This window comes from Dasypus novemcinctus, chromosome 21 (assembly GCF_030445035.2).
Source record: "Dasypus novemcinctus isolate mDasNov1 chromosome 21, mDasNov1.1.hap2, whole genome shotgun sequence".
Classification (NCBI taxonomy): domain Eukaryota; kingdom Metazoa; phylum Chordata; class Mammalia; order Cingulata; family Dasypodidae; genus Dasypus; species Dasypus novemcinctus.
The window spans coordinates 44,790,034-44,811,373 of record NC_080693.1 but is presented as its reverse complement, the minus strand read 5'-3'; the positions used below and the strand labels follow the sequence as shown (position 1 = coordinate 44,811,373).

At 38.8% G+C, this 21,340-nt stretch overlaps 1 protein-coding gene across 1 annotated transcript in view; it reads left to right on the top strand.

Annotated features, from left to right (window-relative positions):
* The window catches only part of BRIP1 (BRCA1 interacting DNA helicase 1), a 289,439-nt gene extending 268,505 nt beyond the window's left edge, over positions 1-20,934 (top strand). Inside the window, exons 19-20 of the mRNA XM_012525899.4 lie at positions 16,529-16,855; positions 19,256-20,934. Coding sequence (XP_012381353.2) covers positions 16,529-16,855; positions 19,256-19,830 — 902 coding nt within the window. The 3' untranslated portion in view covers positions 19,831-20,934. The remainder of the gene's footprint in view (positions 1-16,528; positions 16,856-19,255) is intronic.
* The last annotated feature ends 406 nt before the right edge of the window (positions 20,935-21,340 follow it).

Here is a 21,340-nt window from a genome sequence, read left to right as displayed (position 1 = left end):
CCCACCCACCCCAAGCATGTCCAGAGGACACACCTTTCACCAGGACTGTGAGGAATAAATTTGTGAGACTAACTCAGTCTTCTCTGGAGAAGTCTGTGGATTCTCTCCTCTGTAGGTCAGCTATTACTGTGGGAACTGCTGTCACAGAACTAGGATCCTTAAACACAGTGGGGATGATTGGATCCCAAGGCAGAAGCCAAGTAGCAGCACTTAATAGTCAAAGACAGGGTGGGCATGGCTACTGCAATGACTCAAAGCAGCAATCAAAAGAGTGAGCTGCAAAGACCTATGGCATTGGCTAATAGACCGTGGGGGTACTTTGAAATAAAATAGATGGCCAGTCTACTAAATTCCTACTTGACCTGTGTAAACAGAAGAGTTCTAAGTTGAGTGAACAAAACCCTAAAAACAGAAACAGAATCACGGCCCCTTAATTAGTTCCCAGATGTGAGACAGTTTACAGACCCACAGCCCCTTGAATGAGGGGAAGGCTAGGTTCCCTTGGGGAAGGATCCTGTTATACTACCAAAAATTTATACTGTTAATCTTCCTCCCAACTTTCCCCAAAGAAACCTATCACCTTTTACCAGGGAAACTGTGCATTAGAGAAAAAGAAATGATCCTTTTCAGGAATTATTAGACACTGGCTCAGAAGTGACATTAATTCCAGGTGACCCAAAACATCACACTGGTCCACCAATCAGAGTAGGGGCTTATGGAGATCAGGTGATCAATGGAGTTTTAGCTCAGATCTGTCTCACAGTGGGTCCAGTGGGTCTTCCGGACCCATTCTGTGGTTATTTCCCTAGTTCCAGAGTTCATAATTGGAATAGACATACTCAGCAACTGCAGAGTCCCCACATTGATTCTCTGACTTGTGGAGCGAGGGCCCTTACAGTAGGAAAGGCCAAGTGGAAGCCACTTAGAACTACTCCTACCTAGCAAAATAGTAAATCAAAAACAATACCAGATTCCTGGAGAGATTGCAGAAATCAGTGCCACCATCAAGGATTTGAAGGATGCAGGGGTGGGTATTCCCACCACATTCCTATTCAACTCTTTTATTCGGCCTATGTAGAAAAAAGATGGCTCTTGGAGGATGACAGTGGATTATCATAAACTTAACCAGCTGGTGACTCCATTTGCAGCTGCTGATCCAGACGTGGTATCATTGCTTGAGCAAATCAACACATTCCCTGGTACGCAGCTATTCTGGCAAATGCTTTTTTCTCAATGCCATTATTAAGGACCACCAGAAACAGTTTGCTTTCAGTAAAATACCTTCACTGTCCTACCTTGGGTATATCAACTCTCCAGCCCTATGTCATCATATTGTCCACAGGGACCTTATTATGTCACCCACGAGACATCACTGATCCATTATATTGATAACATCATGCCAAATGGACCTAGTGAGCAAGAAGTAGCAACTACACTGGACTTATTGGTAAGGCATTTGCATGACAGAAGATGGAAGATAAATCCAACAAAAATACAGGGTCTTCCACCTCGGTGAGATTTCTAGGTGTCCAGTGGTGTTGGTATGTCAAGATATCCCTTGTAAAGTAAAGGATAAGCTGTTGCATCTGGTCCCTCCTATGACCAAAAAAAATGCAAAACGCTTAATTGCACTTTTCAGATTTTGGAGACAACATATTTTTTTCATTTGGGTGTACTACTCCAGCCCATTTACCAAGTACCAGAAAAGCTGCTAGTTTTGAGTAGGGCCTGGAATAAGAGGAGGCTCTACAACAGGTCCAAGGTGCTTTGCAAGCTGCACTACCACTCGGACCATGTGAGCTAGCAAATCCAAAGGTGCTGGAAGTATCAGTTGCAAATAGAGATGCTGTCTGGAACCTTTGCCAGGCCATTATAGGAGAATCATAATGCAGACCCTTAAGATTTTAAAGCAAAGCCCCATCATCCTCGGCAGATAGCCACTCTCCTGAGAAACAGCTTTTGACCTGCTACTGGGCCTTAGGAGAGACTGGACATTTAACCATGGGCCAAGTTACCATGACACCTGAGTTGTCTATCATGAGCTGTGTATTGACTGACCCACCAAACCATAAAGTTGAGTATGCACAGCAGCATTCCATCATAAAGTAGAAGTGGTATATATGAGATAGGGCTCGAGCAGGTCCTGAAGACACAAATAAGTTACACAAGGAAGTGGCCCAGATGCCCATGGTCACCACACCTGCCACAATACTTTCTCTTTCCCAGCCCACAGCTATGGGCTCTTGGGGAGTTCCTTACAGTAAGTTGACTTGGAAGAGAAAACTCAGGCCAGATATACAGATGGTTCTGCATAATATACAGTTACCAACCAAAAGTGGACAATTCCAGCCCCTTCTTGGATGTCCCTGAAGGACGTTAATGAGGGGAAATTCTCCCAGTGGGCAGAACTTCAAGCAGTGTACCTGGTTGTTCACTTTGCTTGGAAGGAGAAATAGCCAGAATTGCATTTGTACACTGATTCATGGGCTGTTGCCAATGGTTTGGCTGGATGACAGGGACTTGGAAGGAATATGATTGGAAAATTGGTGACAAAGAGGTCTGGGGAAGAGGTCCATGGATAGACCTTTCTTAATGGGCAAAAAACATGAAAATATGTGTGTCCTATGTGAATGTTCACCAGAGGGTGACTTCAGCAGAGGAAGATTTTAATAATCAAGTGGATAAGATGATGTCTTCTGTGGATAGCAGTGAACCCAGCCACTCCTGTCATTGCCTAATGGGCTCATGAACAAAGTGGCCATTGTGGTAGGTATGAAAATTTTGCATGGGCTCAGCAATGTGGACTTCCCCTCACAAGACCAACCTGGCTACATCCACAACTGAGTGCCCAGTATGGCAGCAGCAGAGACCTACACTCAGCCTCCGATATGGCACCATTCCCGAGGCAATCAGCCTGCTACCTGGTATTTTGTTGATTACATTGGATCATTTCCACCATGGAAAGGACAGTCATTTGTTCTAAGTGGAATAGACACATACTCCAGATATAGGTTTGTCTTCCCTGCACACAATGCTTCTTCCAGAACTACCATCCATGAGCTAACTGAATGTCTTAACCACCACCATGGTATTCCACACAATATTGCTTTTGATCAAGGAATCCACTTCACAGCAAATGATGCTTATGGAATTCACTGGTTTTACTATGTTTCCTATCATCCTGAATCAGCTGGATTAATAGAATGGTGGAATGGCCTTTTGAGGACTCAATTGCGGTACCAACTAAATGGGAATACCTTGCAGAGCTGGGACAATATTCTCCAAGAGTCTGTGTATACTCTAAATGAACATCCAGTCTATGGTGCTGTTTCTCCCATAGCCAGGATTCATGGGTCCAATAATCAAGGAGTAGAGATGGGAGTGGCACCACTCTCTATTACCCCTAGAAATCTACTAGGAAAAAATTTTCTTCCTGTCCCTGCAACCTTAGGCTCTGCTGGTCTTAGTTATAAAAGAAGGCGTACTTCCACCAGGGAAAACAACAATTCCATCGAACTAGAAGTTCAGACAGTCACCTGGCCACTTTAGGCTCCTCATGCCTCTGAATCAACAGGCAAAGAAGGGAATTATTGTACTGGCTGGGGTGATTGATCCTGACTATCAAGGAGAAATAGATTTGCACCTGCACAATGGAGATAAAGAAGAGCTTGTCTGGAATCCCCTAGAGCGTCTCTTAGTGCTACCATGCCCTGTGATTAAAGTCAATGGTAAGTTGCAACAACCCAATCCAGGCAGGACTAACAATGGTCCAAAATCTTTAGGAATGAAGGTTTGGGTCACCCAATCAGGCAGAGAACCATGGTAGGCTGAGGTGCCAGCTAAGAGTAAATGGGACATGGAATGAGTAATGGAAGAAGACAGTGATAAATATGAACTTCAATCATGTGACCAGTTACAGAAACGAGGACTGTAATAGCCTTGAATATTTCTTTCTTGTTTTGTTATGACTATGTTTATATATGTACATAAAACAAATCACTTTGTTTTATTCCCTATCCTTTCCTCTTATTATATGACATAAGTTGTATTAGTTTCATCTTGTAGTATTTAAGGATGTCAAGTTTAAGAGTGAATACTAACCAAGGACTTGTGCGGTCACCCCTCGGGCTGAAGTGTGGTTTGCTGGCCTGGCAGGGGAGCGGCCGCGGTAGGCCTAATTCCGCTGCCCCCATAATAGGGTGGTTGGTCGGGCCCACCGCCACCCCTGAAGGAAGCTCGGCATGGGCGCAGAGTGCCCTCGGGTCTCCCCTTCTCGGCAGCCATGCTTCCGCGGCCGCCCCTCCTCCCAGATGGCGCCACCCGATGCCTTGTGGGGCGGCACCCTTCTTCCTTCTCCCTGCGCAGGCGCAGGGCAGAAAATTCCAGTCTGCCCTTTTCCCCTCCCCCGACAGCAGCAACAGCCAGGTGTGGGCGGAAAAATCCAGCCCGCCCTTTTCCCTTCCCCCGATAGCAGCAACAGCCAGGCGTGGGCGGGAAACTCAAGTCTGCCCTCCACCCCAGCAACAGCAGCCACCAATCCCTAAACCCTGCCGCTTCCCCCAGCAACAGCGACAGCCAATCCCTAACCACCACCCCTCCCCCGTCCAGTACCGCCCACTGACCTTTCGCCGGCAACCAATCAGAACAGGGCGTGGCTTCGACCAATCAGCCTTCCCCAGCCCCTATAAAACTGTTGCCTCTCCCTCAGTAAAGTGGACTTGCGTGTTTACCTTGTCTCCGCGGTAGTTCTTCTGCCGTGCGCCCTCCAGTCCTGAGAGCCCCCGACAAGGGCCTGGCCTCCCTTGTCCCCAGTTCGTCGCCTGCTTCTCCGGGTGACCCCTTCGTCGCCTGCTTCTCCGGGCGACCCCTTCATCGCCGGCTTCGCCGGGCGACCCTGTCAGCCGAACCGCGCAACCCCTTGTGAGACCGATCCCTCGTCTGCTGCCGGACCGACCCCTCGTCCCAAGTGGGACTGACCCCTCGTCCCAAGTGGGACCGACCCCTCGTCCAGAGCTGGACCGACCCCTCGTCCGCAGCCAGACCCCACCTCTACCGACCGAGCAAGCCGCCGCAGTTGGCGCCCAACGTGGGGCAGAGCACCCCCACCGCCACCGACTGAGCAAGCCGCCGCAGACTTGCACCCTATTCTGATGGGATTTAGTGCATTTCTGGGTGTATGCAGGACAGTTGAGTATTGTTAGGTGGGGGGAAATATATATTTATATATGTCTGTTATTGTTTTTATTTAGAGACTAAGTAGGATTCAAGGCAATGTGTGTGGTTGCCAAGTTGACAAGGGGTGGATTGTGATGGTTAAGCTAATTATAAAGTTGGCCAGGTAATGGTGCCCAGTTGTTTGGTCAAGAAAGCACTGGGCTAATTGTAGTACAAGGGCATTTCATGGACTTTAATCATCAGTGAGTTGATTGCATAGATGGTTGGTTACATTTATAATTAACTGAGGAGATTGTCATCAGTAATGACTGATATCTCATCCAATCAGTTGAAGGCCTTAAAAGGAGAAGTGATTCATCATTGAGAAAGAGAATTCCCATTTCTACTTTAGATAGCCAGCGTCTCCTAGGGAAATCAAAGAGGACCTTTTTCGGAGTCCCTGGTTTATAGCATGCCCTATGGAATTTGGACCTGTGCAACCCAATGGTTGCATGAGACAATTTTATAAAATCTCTTACTATTGACAGATATCTCCTGTCAGTTCCATTTCCCTAGAGAACCCTAATACAGTATGTAACAGCATTTCTTACTTCCTACAGGTGCTAAAATGCAAATGAATAAAAAATAATTATAAATCTAGGTTTTTGGACATACAAAGTACAAAGATATACCTTGTAAAGTGGTAATAAGTACAAAAAAATGGTGGGGAGGCTATAAGGGTATAGGAAAAGTATATATACATGCTATTGAAGTTAAGATGGTATCAAACCAAATGTAATTGTTATACTTAGAATGTTAAATTTCAACCCTATGGGTGGTAGAAGGAAAATAGAAATGAGAAGGCACTTGATATGATACAACACAAGAAAGCAAATAAATATAAAAGGCATTAATGAAAGTTAGGGACAATAAAGGTATAAGACTTACAAAGGCTATATAGCAAAATGACAGAAGAAAGACCTAGATTATCAGTAGTTACTTAAATGTAAATGTATTAAACTCTCCAGTCAAAAGGCAGAGATTGACAGAATGTATAAAAAGCATGCTATCTGCAAGAGACTCACCTTAAAGTCAAAGAAACAAGTAGGTTGAGAATGGAAGGATAGAAAAAATATATACTATGCAAATGGTAACTGAAAGAGAGCTGGGGTGGCTAAACCCATATCAGACAAAATAGACTATGTGAAAAACAGTTACAAGGGACAAAGATGTTCATTATATACTGATAAAGAGGACAATTCAACAGGAAGATGTAACTATTATAAATATATGTGCACCATAATAACAGAGTCCCAAAATATATGGACCAAATGCTGACAGATTTGAAGGGAGAAACAGATTGTTCTACATTAATAGTAGGAGACTTTAACAAACCACTCTCAATAATGGATAAAACATCCATTCAAGTATAGGACTTGAATGATACAACCTTATACTCACAGCAGGTGCAACAAAGGAAAAAATAGATAAACGGGACCATCTCAAAATTTAACACTTTGCCACCTCACAGGACTTTGTCAACAAGGTGAAAAGGCAGCTGACTCAGTGGGAGAAAATACTTGGAAATCACATGTCTAATAAAGGTTTAATCTCTATGATATATAAAGAGATCCTACAACTCAACAATAAAAAGATAAGTGACCCAATTTAAAAGTGGACAAAAGACTTGAATAGACATTTGTCCAAAGAAGAAACACAAATGGCAAAAAAAAATACATGAGAAAGTGTTCACCACTCATTAATGATTAGGGAAATGTAAATCAAAGCTACAATGAGATATTATTTCACACCTATCAGAATGACCACTATTAAAAAGACAGAGAAACACAGGTGTTGGAGAGGATGTAGAGATATGGAACACTTATTCACTGTTGGTGGGAATGTAGAATGGTACAGCCATTATGGAGGACTGCTTGGCAGTTCCTAAAAGAAGTTAAATATAGACTTGCCATGTAACCCTGCAATACCACTACTGGGTATATGCCCAGAAGAACTGAGAGCAGTGACATGAACAGATATCTGCATACCAGTGTTCATATTGGCATTATTCACTATTGTCAAAAGTTGGAAACACCCACGTGTCCATCAACCAATGAATGGTTTATTCACATGATGGAATATTATGCAGCTGTAAGAAAAAATGAAGTCATAAAGCATATGACAACATGGATGAACCTGGAGGACATTATATTGAGTGAAGCAAGCCAGACACAAAAGGAAAAATACTTAATGATTGTGCTACTATGAACTAAATATATTATGTAACATATTGTATGATTCCATTAATATAAAATAAATATAAATCAATTTATATAGTTTAGTAATGTTGGGCTGGGAAAGACATACTAAAGAGTCTCGAGTTTTTCTTTTTGGAGTAATGAAATGGTTCTAAAATTTTTTGTGGTGACAGATGCACAACATTGTGATTATACTAAAACCCATTGATTATACACTTTGGGTAGATTGTATGGTGTGTGACTATATCTCAGTAAAACTGCTTTGAATAAATAAATAATTATGCAAAGATAGCCAGAAATAGCATCTGTGTACAGCAGGAAAACCATGGAGAGATTGAGAGGTGAAGACTTTTCTTGTTTACTTGTTTTCCTACTTTTTGTTTATTATTATTATTATTGAAATATGAAAATGTTCTAATAATTGAAGTGATGAATGCACAACTATGTGATTATACCACTGATTATACACTTTGAGAAAAAAAAAAGGGCTAAAACCAAAGACCTAACTGAACACCTGGAAGAACTAGAAAAAGAACAGCATATTAGTTCCAAAGCAAGCAGAACACAAGAAATAACAAGAAATAGAGCAGAAATAAATGAAATTGAGAACAACAGCAACTAAAAAGAAAAAAGAAAGAAAAAAAATCAACAAAACCAAAAGCCTGGTTCTTTGAGAAGATCAATAAAACTGACATGGGAAGCAGATGGGGATCAAGCAATTGGACTCCCATCTACCATATAGGAGGTCCAGGGTTCAATTCCCGGGGCCTCCTGGTGAAGGCAAGCTGGACCATGTGGCAGGCTGGCCCAAATGGAGAGCTGGCCCATGTGAAGTGCTGACCCACACACGAGTGCTGGCCCACACAGAGAGCTGGCACAGCAAGATGATGCAACAAAAAGAGACACAGAGGACAGACAATAAGAGACACAGCAGGCCAGGGAACTGAGGAAGCTCAAGAGATTGAGCACCTCCCTCCTACTCTGGAAGGTCCCATGATCGGTTCCTGGTGCTGCCTAAAGAGAAGACAGGCAGACACAGAAGAATACACAGCAAATGGACACAGAAAGCAGGCAGCGAGCACAAAAACAGCTGGGGGGGGGTAAAGAAATCTTTTAAAAATAATAAAACTGGGGAGCAGATGTGGCTCAGAGGTTGAGTGTTGGCTTCCTACATAAAAGGTCTAGGGTTCAATCCCCAGCCCTGGTACCTCAAAAAAAAAAAAAAATTAATAATAGGGAAACGGACTTGGCCCAGTGGTTAGGGCATACGTCTGCCACATGGGAGGTCCGCGGTTCAAACCCCAGGCCTCCTTGACCCATGTGGAGCTGGCCCATGCACAGTGCTGATGCGTGCAAGGAGTGCCCTGCCATGCAGGGGTGTCCCCCGCGTAGGGGAGCCCCATGCGCAAGGAGTGCGCCCCGTAAGGAGAGCCGCCCAGCGCGAAAGAAAGTGCAGCCTGCCCAGGAATGGCGCCGCCCACACTTCCCGTGGTGCTGATGACAACAGAAGCGGACAAAGAAACGACGCAGCAAAGAGACACAGAGAACGGACAACCAGGAGAGGGGGGGAATTAAATAAATAAATAAATCTTTAAAAAACATAAAAATAATAAAACTGACAAACTCTTAGCTAGACTAACAAAAAAGAGAGAAGATGGAAATAAAATCAGGAATGAAAGGGGGGCATTACAACTGATCCCACAGAAATAAAAAGGATCATTAAGAGGATATTAGGAGAAACTGGATGCCAACAAACTAGTCAACCTAGATTAAACGGACAAATTCCTAGAAATGCACAATCTACATTGACCCTGCAAGAAATAAAGGAGTTCAACAAACCAATCACAAGCAAAGATGTTGAATCAGTCATCGAAAATCTTCCAACAAAGAAAAGTCCAGGACTATATGGCTTCCAGGTGAATTCTTGCAAGCATTTTGAGAAGAATTAATCCTGTTTAAACTCTTCCAAAACATTGAAGAGGAAAAATTACCCAACACATTTTATGAAGTCAATATCACTCTAATACCAAAGGCAAATAAAGATACTACAAGGAAGTTACACACCAATCTCTCTAATGAACATAGATGCAAAAATTGTCAACAAAATATTTGAAAATTAAATTCAACAGCATATAAAAGGAATTACACATCATGACCAAGTGGGTTTTATTTCTGGTATGCAAGGGTGGTTCAACATAAGAAAATCAATTACCATAATATGCTATATTAACAAATACACGAATCATCTTGATTGATGCAAAAAAGGCATTTGACAAAATCCTGCATCCTTGCTTGACAAAAACTCTTTAAAAGATAGTTATAGAAAGTGTGGCAGCTTGAGATTATTTATGAATCCCATAAAGAGAAAGATAATGTTTGTAAACTAATCTGTTCCTCTGGTGTGATACCCTTTGATTGTATTAAATTCAAAGGATTTAAGTTTACTTGATCAAAATCAATTTAGAGCTTTTGGTTTGACTGCCTTAGTAAGGCATTACACAGTTTTAGTCTCCACCCCCTTGGTGTCATTTTGATCCCGCCTGCCATGTGACAGAAAGGTGAAGACTAAAACAGCTAAAGCCCCGTGAATAAAGATGAGCTGATATAGAAAGCCCTGAGAAACAAGCCCTATGCCAACCTACAGCTGAGATTGGAAAGAAGCTGGACCAATGGAGCTTTAAGAGGAAGAGGAAGCCCAGGAAAGAGACCAGGCAGAGATCAGCGACCATCTAGCATCAACATGTGGCAACTGTCTTTGGTGAGAAAGCAACCCTGAGTTGGACTTTTTATGGTCTTGTAACTGTAAGCTTTTACCCCAAATAAATACCCTTTTTTAAAAGCTAACAGATTTCTAATACTTTGGATTGGCACCCCTATGGCAGACTGAAGGAAAGTTCCTCAACATAATAAACGACATATGTGAAAATCCCACAGCCAACATCATACTCAATGGGGAGAAGTTGAAGGCTCTCCCTCTAAGATCAGGAACGAGACAAGGATGCCCACTGTCCTCACCATTCATCAATATTGTGCTAGATAGAAGTTCTAGCTAGAGCAGTTAGGCAAGAAGAAGAAATAAAAGGCATCCAGATTGGAAAAAAGGAAATAAAACTCTCAACTATTTGCAGATGACATGATCCTATATTTAGAAAATCCCAAAATATCTACAACAAAGCTATTAGAGTTAATAAATGAGTTCAGAAAAGTGACAAGATACAAGATCAACACACAAAAATCAGTAGTGTTTCTATACACTAGTAATGAGCAAGCTGAAGAGGAAATAAAAAAAATTTCATTTACAATTACAACAAAAGACCTCAAATATCTAGGAATTTAACCCAGAATGTAAAGGGCCTGTATTCAGAAAACTACAAAACAGTGCTAAAATAAATCAAAGAAGACCTAAACAAATGGAAAGAAATTCCTTGTTCATGGATTGAAGACATCATGAAGATGTCAATCCTACCCAAACTGACTTATCGCTTCAATGCAATACCAATTAGAGTTCTAACAGGCTGCTTTACAGAAATGGAAAAGTCAATCACCAAATTTATTGCAAGGGAATGGGATCCTAAATTGCCAAAAACATCCTGAAAAAGAAGAGTGAAGTCAGAGGACTCATGCTTCCTGACCTTGGAAGTGTATTATAAAGTTAAAGTGGTCAAAACAGCATAGTATTGACATAAAAATAGACATATTGGTCAATGGATTCCAATTGAGAATTCAGAAATAGATTCCAACTGAGAATTCAGAAATAGAAATAGATCTGTGGTCAACTGATTTTTCATAAGTCTATCAAGTCCACTTTTCTGGAACAGAACAGTCTCTTCAACAAATGGTGCTTGGAAAACTGGATATCCATAACCAAAAGCTTGAAAGAGGACCCCTATCTCATTCCCTATACAAGAATCAACTCAAAATGGATCAAAAACCTAAACATAAAATCCAGGACCTTAAAAACTAGAAGAGAAGGTAGGGAAACATCTACAAGACCTCATGTGTTTGGGGCGAGAGGGAGCTCTTAAACCTGACACCCACAGTACGAGCAACAAAAGGAAAAATAGATAAATGGAACCACCTCAAAATTAAACCCTTCTGTACCTCAAAGGACTTTGTCAGGAGGGTAAAATGGCATCTACTCAATGGGAGAAAATATTTGGAAATCGTGCACCAACAAGGGTCTAATATCCATGATATATAAAGAGATGCTACAACTGAACAATAAAAAAACAAATGACCCAATTTAAATAATGGGCAAAAGACCTGAATGGACATTTTTTCTAAAGAAATACAAATGGCAAAAAAATGAAATACAAATGAAAAAATGTTCAGCATCACTGGCTATTAGGGAAATGCAAATCAAAGCTACAATGAGATATCATTTCATACCTACTAGAATGGCCAGTATTAATAGAAAACTGCAAGTGTTGGAGAGGATGTGGAGTGATAGGAACCCTTTTCACTGTTGGTGGGAATATAGAATGGTACAGTCACTGTGAAGGACTGTTTGGTTGTTTCTAAGGAAGATAGATATAGATCTACCATGTGACCCAGCAATACCACTACTAGGTGTAACCCAGAAGAACTGAGAGCAGTAACTTGAACAGACATCTGCACGCCGATGTTCTTAACAACATTATTCACAATTGCCAAAAGATGGAAGCAAGCCAGGGGTCCATCAACTGATCAATGGATAAACAAACCATCGTATATACACATGATAGAATATTATTCAGCTGTAAGAAGAAATGAGGTCATGAAGCATATGACAGTGTGGATGAACCTGGAGGACATTATGTTGAATGAAGCAAGCCAGGCACAAAAGGACAAATATTGAATGATTTTGCTATTATGAACTAAATATAATGAGCAAAATCATGGAGTTAATAGCTAAAATATAAATCATCAAAGAAAAGAATGTGGATAGAAAACAGAAAGCTGAGGTTTAATCTGTGCAGAACTGGTAAAAAGTTGTTTGGGAATGAATAGAAAGAGTAAAAGCACAACGTAGGACTTGTAATTACTAGCGCTAACGTATGGGTATGATAATGGGGTTTTTTGGTTTGTTTTTCTTTTTTTTTTTTGCAGTAATGAAAATGCTCTAACATTGACTGAAGTAATAAATGTACAACTCAGTCATTATATACCAAATGCCATTAATTGTACACTTTATATAAATTATATGAATTATGAACAAAAACCATAACAGGGTGGGTTGGAGAAAAAATACACCAAATGTAAGATACAGACTATAGTTAGTAGTAATACTTTGACAATGCTCTTCCGTAATTTATTACAAATGTTTCACAACAGTGCACGGTATTTGTGGTGGTGTGATATATGGAAGCCTGTATGATGTTATGCATGTTTGTTTTGTAAGTTCACAACTTTTACTATACACTTACTGTTTATATATGTTCATGTATGAATGAAATATTTCAATAAATTGTTTTTAAAATGAAAAAAAAAAATAGATTTCAACAAACCAATTACTAGTAAAGAGATTGAACCAGTAATCAAAAACCTCCCAACAAAGAAAAGCCCAGGAACAGATGGCATCACAAGGGAATTCTACCAAACATTCCAAGAATTAGCTCCAATTCTGTATAAACTCTTCCCAAAAAAAAACTGAAGAAGAGGAAACACTCCCTAATTCATACTATGAGGCCAACATCATCCTCATAGCAAAGTGGATTAAGATACCACAAAAAAAGGAAACTACAGACCAAAATATCTCCTATGAATATAGATACAAAAATCCTCAACAAAATACTAGCAAACGAACCCAACAGCATATTAAAAGAATTATACACCATAATCAAGGGGATTTATCTTGGTATGCAAGTTTGGTTCAATATAACAAAATCAATTAATGTAATACAGCACAATAATAGAATGAAGGAAAACAACATGATCATCTCAGTAGATGCAGAAAAAGCATTTGGCAAAATATAACACCCTTTCTTGATTAAAAAAAAACAAACAAACTTCAAACTCTAGGAATAAAATGAAACTCTCAACATAATAAAGGATACATATGAAAAGGCCACAGCTAACATCCTACTTAATGGTGAAAGACTGAGCTTTCCCTCCAAATCAGGGACAGAACAAGGATGCCCACTTTCACTACTGTTATTCAACATTGTACTGGAATTTATTACCGTAGCAATTAGTCAAAAAAAAGAAACAGCGTGCAAATTGGAAAAGGAAGAAGTAAAACTTCCCTATTCACAGATGATATGATCCCATATTCAGAAAATCCTGAAAAATCCACAAAAAAAGTTCCCGAGCTAATAAATGAATTGAGCAAAATGTAAGGGTACAAGATCAACACCCAAATATCAGTAGTGTTTCTGTGCAAAAGCCATGCACAATCAGAAGAAATCAAGAAAAATGGAAGGCTGTTTGTGTTCCCCAAAGCAATTTATAGAATCATTGCAATTCTTATTAAAATTCTATCAACTTCTTTGCAGATACAGAAAAGCCAGTCATCAAATTTATATGGAAAGGTAAGGGGCCCCAAATAGTTAAAGCCATCTGGAAAAAGAAGAATAAAGTTGGAGGGCTCATGCCTCCCAAACGTAAAACTTATTGTAAAGCCACAGTAATCAAAACAGCATAGTACTGGCAATACATATAGACCAATGTAATTGAAGTGAGAGTACAGAAACCAAACCTCACATTTATGGACAACATAATTTTTTATGTTCTAGACTCATATTTGTCATGGTGTCAAAGACCACTCAATTAGAAGAGAATAGTCTCTTCAACAAATGGTGCTAGGAAAACTGGATTTCCACTTGCAAAAAGGAAGGAAGGGAGGGAGGGGGGAGAAGAAAGAGAACCCTTCCCTTATTCCATATACAAAAATCAACTCAAAATGGATCAGAGATCTAAATATAAGAGCTTGAACTATCAAATTCCTAGAAGAAACATAGGGAAACATCTAAAGAACCTTGTATTAGATGATAGTTTCTTAGACTCTACACCAAAGCACAAGCAACAAAAGAAACAAATAGATAAATGGGACATCATCAAAATAAAGAATTTATTTTGAGAATTTATTTTGAGAATATAAAGTTCCTCAAAGGACTTTCATCATGAAAATTAAAAAGACAACATACACAATGGGAGATTATATTTGGAGATCACACATCCAATAAAGGATTAATATCTAGTATGTATAAAGAAATTCGTCAACAACAAAAAGACAAACAACCCAGTTTAAAAGTGAGCAAAAGACTTGAACAGACATTTCTCCAAAGAAAATACACAAATGGCTGAAAAGCACCTGAAAAATATGTTCAACATCATTAACCATCAGGGAAATGCCAGTCAAATCACAATGAAATACCATTTCACACCCATTAGAATGACTGACATTAAAAAAAAAAAAAAGCCAAGGTAAGTGTTTAAGAGGATGTGGAGAATAGAGATGCTCATTCATTTATGTTGGCAATATAAAATGCTGCAGCAACTGTGGAAGACAGTTTGGCAATTCCTCAGAAAGCTAATATAGATCTACCATATGACCTAGCAATCCCACTACTAGGTATATATCCAAAAAATAGAATGCAGGGATTCGAACAGATATATGCACACTCATGTTCATAGCAGCATTGTTCAGTATTGCCAAAAGATGGATGTAACCCCAGTATCCATCAACCGATGAATGGGTAAATAAAACATGGTATATACATATAACGGAATATTATTTGGTCATGAAAAGGAATGACATTCTGATACATGTTGCATCATGGATGAACCTTAAAGATATCATGTTGAGTGAAATAAGCCAGACACAAAAGGACAAATATTATATGATCTCACTGATTTGAAACTATTAGGATAAGCAAATGCATAGCTCAGAGTCTAGAATATAGGTTATTAGGGGACAGGGAGGGCTAGGAAATGGGGAGTTGAGTCTTAGAATGTGCAAGGTTCCTATTTGCAATGTTGGAAATGTTTTGGTAATGGATGGTGGTAATGGTAGCATAACATTGTGAATGCAGTTAACAGCACTGAAATATGTATCTGAATATAATTAAAAGGGAAGATGTTAGATTGTATTTTGGTAACAATTAAAATTTTAAACAAAAAATCCATGGAACTACACTCCATATACAGTGAACTCTATGTTAAACAATGGACTTAATTAATAGTACAATTATGAAAAATATGTGTTATCATCGATTGTGTCAGATGTCCCAAATCCACACCAATGTAGGATATTGATGGTGGGGTGGTATATGGAAATCCCGTATTTTTGCATGATTGTTCTGTAAACCTACAACTCTAATAAAGAGGAAATTTTTTTTTTAAATTCAGATAACACATGATTTGCCCATAAAACAGTGTTGTGTCTTTCACCCCACAACAATTTAAGGTATATTTGAGGGAAGCAGACGTGGCTCAGCTGACAGAACGTCTGCCTGCCATATGGAAGGGTCCAGGGTTCGATGCCCAGGGCCTCCTGACCCGTGTGGTGAGCTGGCCCAAATGCAGAGCTACTGCGAGCAAGGAGTGCCATGCCATGCAGGGGCGCCCCCGTGTAGGAGTGCCCACGCACAAGGAGTGCGCCCTGCAAAGAGAGCTGTCCCGTATGAAAATAGCGCAGCCTGCCCAGGAGTGGCGCCGCACACACGGAGAACTGACACAGCAAGATGATGTAACAAAAAAGAGACACAGTTTCCCAGTGCCGCTGAGGGTGCAAGCAGGTACAGAGGAACACACAAAGAGCAGACAACAGTTGGGGGCAGGGTAAACAAATTTAAAAACTAAATCTTAAAAAAAAAAAAAGATATATTTGAGGAGACTTTTGTGGGGAATATTGATGAGATTAAAATTGCCGTATTTCCCTGTTACTCTCTCCTTGATGTTTCCTCCTCCTCAGTCTCCCCTCACTGTTCCTTCCAGTTGATAATCACTGCATATAAAGAGAAATGTTGCTGATATAATAGCATGTTGCTCATATGGTTTAAAAAAGCAGGAAAAATATTGAAAACCATACTGTATGCTTTAAATGAAAAGTAGATTGCTTTATTAGAAAAATTATCGAAGTTTTATCTTAATAACTAAGTAACAAAAATTTCCTCCTGGGTTTGCTCTTTCCTTAGGGCTTTCTAAATGGGTCCGGCAGCAGATTCAACACCATTCAACCTTTGAAAGTGCCCTGGAGTCCTTAGCTGAATTTTCCAAAAAGCACCAAAAGGTCATTGATGTATCCATAAAGAATGGAAAGTCTACACAGAGCAGTGAGTCTATGCTTGAAGTGACCCATTTGCAGGCCAACTCCCCAACTTCTTTATTGGAAGCAGCAAGTCATCTATCACCAGAAAATCCTAAGGAACATGAAGCAAAAATGTGTGTCCAGGAACTTCAGTGTCCAAAAATAACTAAAAATCCATCTCTACCAAGTGGCATCATCTTCAGAAAGGAGAAAAGTATGAAATGTTCTGCTCAATTACATTTGATAGAGAAGTTTTTCTTTATGTTTAGTGAAATATTTATTTTGGTATAGATTAACTTACTTAAATATGTTGATTTGTAACATAAGGTATTATCATAATAATGAAGTAATATAGTATATTGGGATGAGAACACACATTTGTCAAAAGACCTGTGCATATTTTCAGGTTTTCCACTAACTCTTTATAAACAATTATTATGTTAGCTAGGAACAGAAAGTTAAAGCTCTTAAATTTAGCGTTGTAATCAGATTACCACTTAACCTTTTTGAGTGTTAATTAAAAAAAAAAAAGTAGGGAAACGGACTTTGGCCCAGTGGTTAGGGCGTCCGTCTACCATATGGGAGGTCCGCGGTTCAAACCCCGGGCCTCCTTGACCCGTGTGGAGCTGGCCCATGCGCAGCGCTGATGCGCGCAAGGAGTGCTGTGCCACGCAAGGGTGTCCCCCGCGTGGGGGAGCCCCACGTGCAAGGAGTGCGCCCGTGAGGAAAGCCGCCCAGCGTGAAAAGAAAGAGCAGCCTGCCCAGGAATGGCGCCACCCACACTTCCCGTGCCGCTGACAACAACAGAAGCGGACAAAAGAAACAAGATGCAGCAAATAGACACCAAGAACAGACAACCAGGGGAGGGGGGGAAATTAAATAAATAAAAATAAATCTTTAAAAAAAAAAAAAAAGTAATACCTGCATAGCTATCCCTCCAGGTTGTAAAGCTCAAATAAGACAAATAAGACAGCATTGTAGAATACTATGTAGATTATAGGTGTTATTCTTAAGGCTATTTTTTAAATTGATCTAATTTATAGATTTTTATCTTAAATGTGGGAGGTAAGAGTGATTTATTCTAAATAATAAAATATAATATTTTAAAATATATAAGAATGTAATGGTCTATATCAAAGGTTAGCAAACTATGACCAATGGGCCATATTTGGCTTCCTATCAGTTTTTAAGTAAAATCTATTGAAACACAGCTATGCCCATTTATCTACATAAATAGCAGAATTGGTAAGTTGTATGTTTTGGGCCAGAACATCAAAATAGAATAGTTGCAACAGAGACAATATAGCTAGCAAAGCCTAAAATATTTACTATCTGGCCCTTTATAGAAAAAAGAATGCCAACCCCTGATCTGTACCATTTAATATAATTTTTTTTGCCTTTATTTTTTTTAATGTTACATTAAAAAAATACGAGGTCCCCATATACTCCCCACCCCCCTCACCCCACTCCTCCCATAACCACAACCGCCTGATGGAACATTCATTGCACTTGGTGAATACACCTCTGAGCACTGCTGTACCACACGGTCAATGGTCCACATTATAGTTTACACTCTCCCCCAGTCCACCCAGTGGGCCATGGGAAGACATAGAATGTCCAGTAACTATCCCCGCAGTACCACCCAGGACAACTCCAAGTCCTGAAAATGCCCCCACATCACATCTCTTCTTCCTACTTCCCACCCTCAGCAGCTACCATAGCCACTTTCTCCACATTGATGCTACATTTTCTTCGATTACTAATCATGATAATTCATGAATAGAATATCAGTAAGTCCACTCTAATCCATACTCTATTCCTCCATCCTGTGGACCCTGGGATGGTTATGTTCACTCCACATCTATATCAAGAGGAGGCTTAGATTCCACATGAATGATGGATGCAATTCTTCTGCTTTCAGTTGTAGGCACTCTTGGCTCCCTGGTGTGGTGGTTGACCTTCTTCACCTCCATGTTAGCTGAGTGGGGTATAATATAATTTTAATTGTTTTAATTCATATATCATGGTAGTGTAATATATCTATTTTTAAATATTGATTTTGTACTATGTTTCTATCCAAATAAATTCCATGGTGAATTCAAGGCCATTATTACTGGTAATAAGGAACCCTAAATTCTGTTCCTTGTATGACTAGTAACCAGTTTTATAACTTTGAGCAAATAAGCCTTTCTGACTAACTTGTCAATTTCCTTATTTATTAAATAAGGAAATTACCCGGTTATTTCTTCTCAGTCACTGGTTAGTGGATTTTTAAGGCAAATTTTTATAGCTTCTTTCTCCTTACTTAGCCTTCTGCCTCTTCCTTTTTACCCCTCCACTTCTCATTTAGTTCTGTAGTACCCTGGTATGGAATTTGATAGTTTACCAGACTGCATTATACCTTAAGCTAGGAAATACTAGAGACCTAAGTTTCTTTTAGAGTTAATATAATGTGTTTTAAGTTCTAAGATGGAAGTCCTACTACTTCTGGTTGGGGACTCTACATTATATATCCTATACAGTTATTTAAATATTTTTAATGAATAATCATTTTAATATAACTATTATATTAGCTAGGAGTTTAAAGTTAAAACTTAAATTTTTGTATTCATAGATGATCCAGTATTATTGGAAGAGTCCGCCCAGACAATGAATGGAGAAAAAATTATGATTTCCAGATCCACAAGCCCAACCTTCAGTAAACAAACAAACAAAGTTAGTTGGTCTACCTTTAATTCTTTGGGACAGGATTTTCCTGGTAAAATACTGACTGCAACACCTGAGCTCAGGTCATCAGAAAACTGTACCTCTAATACTTCCACTTTTAAAATAGAAAAAATGGAAAGTAAAATTGTTTTGCCACTCATTGATCAATGTGAGTCCCCCTTTCTGACTGTAAACACATCATTTGGACCATGCCCTCAATCAGAAACTACTGTTTCATCAGTAAAGATTGATATTGCTCTGACTAAAAAAAATCATTCCAAACAGCCTTTGTGTTGTGAAGAAGCCTTAGGTCCAGAAATTGAATTGTCTCTAGCAAGTGAAGAAGATAAACTTTCCACTTCAGATAGAGTTTTTGAAACAGAAGAGGAAGATGAATCTATCTATTTTACACCTGAACTTTATGATCCTGTAAATACAGATGAAGAGAAAAATGAACTAGTTGAAACTGAAAGAGGTAATTGATTGGCTAATAACTCAAATTACATTTTAGCCGAAGACCTTTTTGAAATTAGAACTATGAAAAGTGGATTCAGTCAGAGAAATGAAAGCTGAGGATTGCACAGACACAATCATATAAATACAACCATACATACTGAAGAAAAAATTGGTGACATTGATGATAATGTGAAAACAACTAGTATAAATGAAATGGAACTGTGAAAACTCAGGAAATGGATATAAAGAATGTTAAACAGTCTCCTTCCAAAAATAAAGATGTGTTCCCTGATAGTTAACTGTCAAGCTTTAAAAAATAAGTTGTCATGCTTATATTAAACTCTATTATAAAAAATAATTTATACATTTGATAAGTGGTATACTTCTCTTAAAATTGAGATTTTTTTCCACTGTAATTCATTGTCATCAGATTTTTTATAATCTATTTTATGATCAGAAATATATGTTTTACTATTCTTGAGATTTGATAAACTGAGTCATACAAAATATTTCCCTACAAGTCTTAGCTAAATGCAAGGTAAAATTAACCAATCTGAAAAATACTTAGAGCACTTTAAATATCACATAAGTATTTGTATTTTGTAGTTCTCTTCATCTGTTTGTTTCCCTAATGAGATTTAAAAATTAATAATAGCCTAGTCTAGTCATACCTCAGCCGTATTTCATTATAGATTTTACCTGACATCAGTTTGAGATTATTTAGGAATCAAATGTTGTATTGAAAAGCTTATTCACCTATTAATAAGTAATTTTTTAAACTTAAAGAAGAAAGTATCTTACATTTTTAGTTGAAAATAATTTTTTACCCTTTTATGTTTGATAAACCAAAATCAAGCATATTATAAACAAATTTATTTAAAATTATAAAATGACAAATGAATGACTCCAATTCTAATTATTTAGCTTCATTATTATCATGGGGGAAAATGACATGTTCTGGTATAAAGGTTTTATTATGCGACTGTTGAGATAGAAAACTTTATAAATTTGGTAAACAAGCCTAAATATATAACTGCAGCTGAAATACATTCCCTTATTACACAGTAAGCCTTTCTGTGAGTTTTGGCTGTGATCATGTTTTTGAGAATTAAACTATACTTCTGAACAAAAGTGGTTATAAAAGTTGCTCTTCTTTGACATAATTCCAGAAATGCATTCATTAATATTTTTCTTTAATTTTATAATAAAGAACTTTTTAACAGAAAGAAAGAAAAAAAGAAACATCTGTTATTCAATGGACATTTGGATTTCTTATGATTGATTTGAATTGAAATTTTATGAGCTGTTCAATTTGCCAGTGGTCTATTTTCAAGCCAAAATTCCCAGAATTAGAGATTTTTACATTAATTTAGATAATTGAATTATATGTGCATATGTTTACTTTATTTTGGTGGCATTTAGTTTTTGGGTTTTTTTTTTTTTAAGATTTTTATTTATTCCCCCTGCCCCCTGCCTGCCCTCGTTGTTTGCGCTCACTGTCTGTTCTCTGTGTTTGCTCATTTTCCCTTTAGGAGGC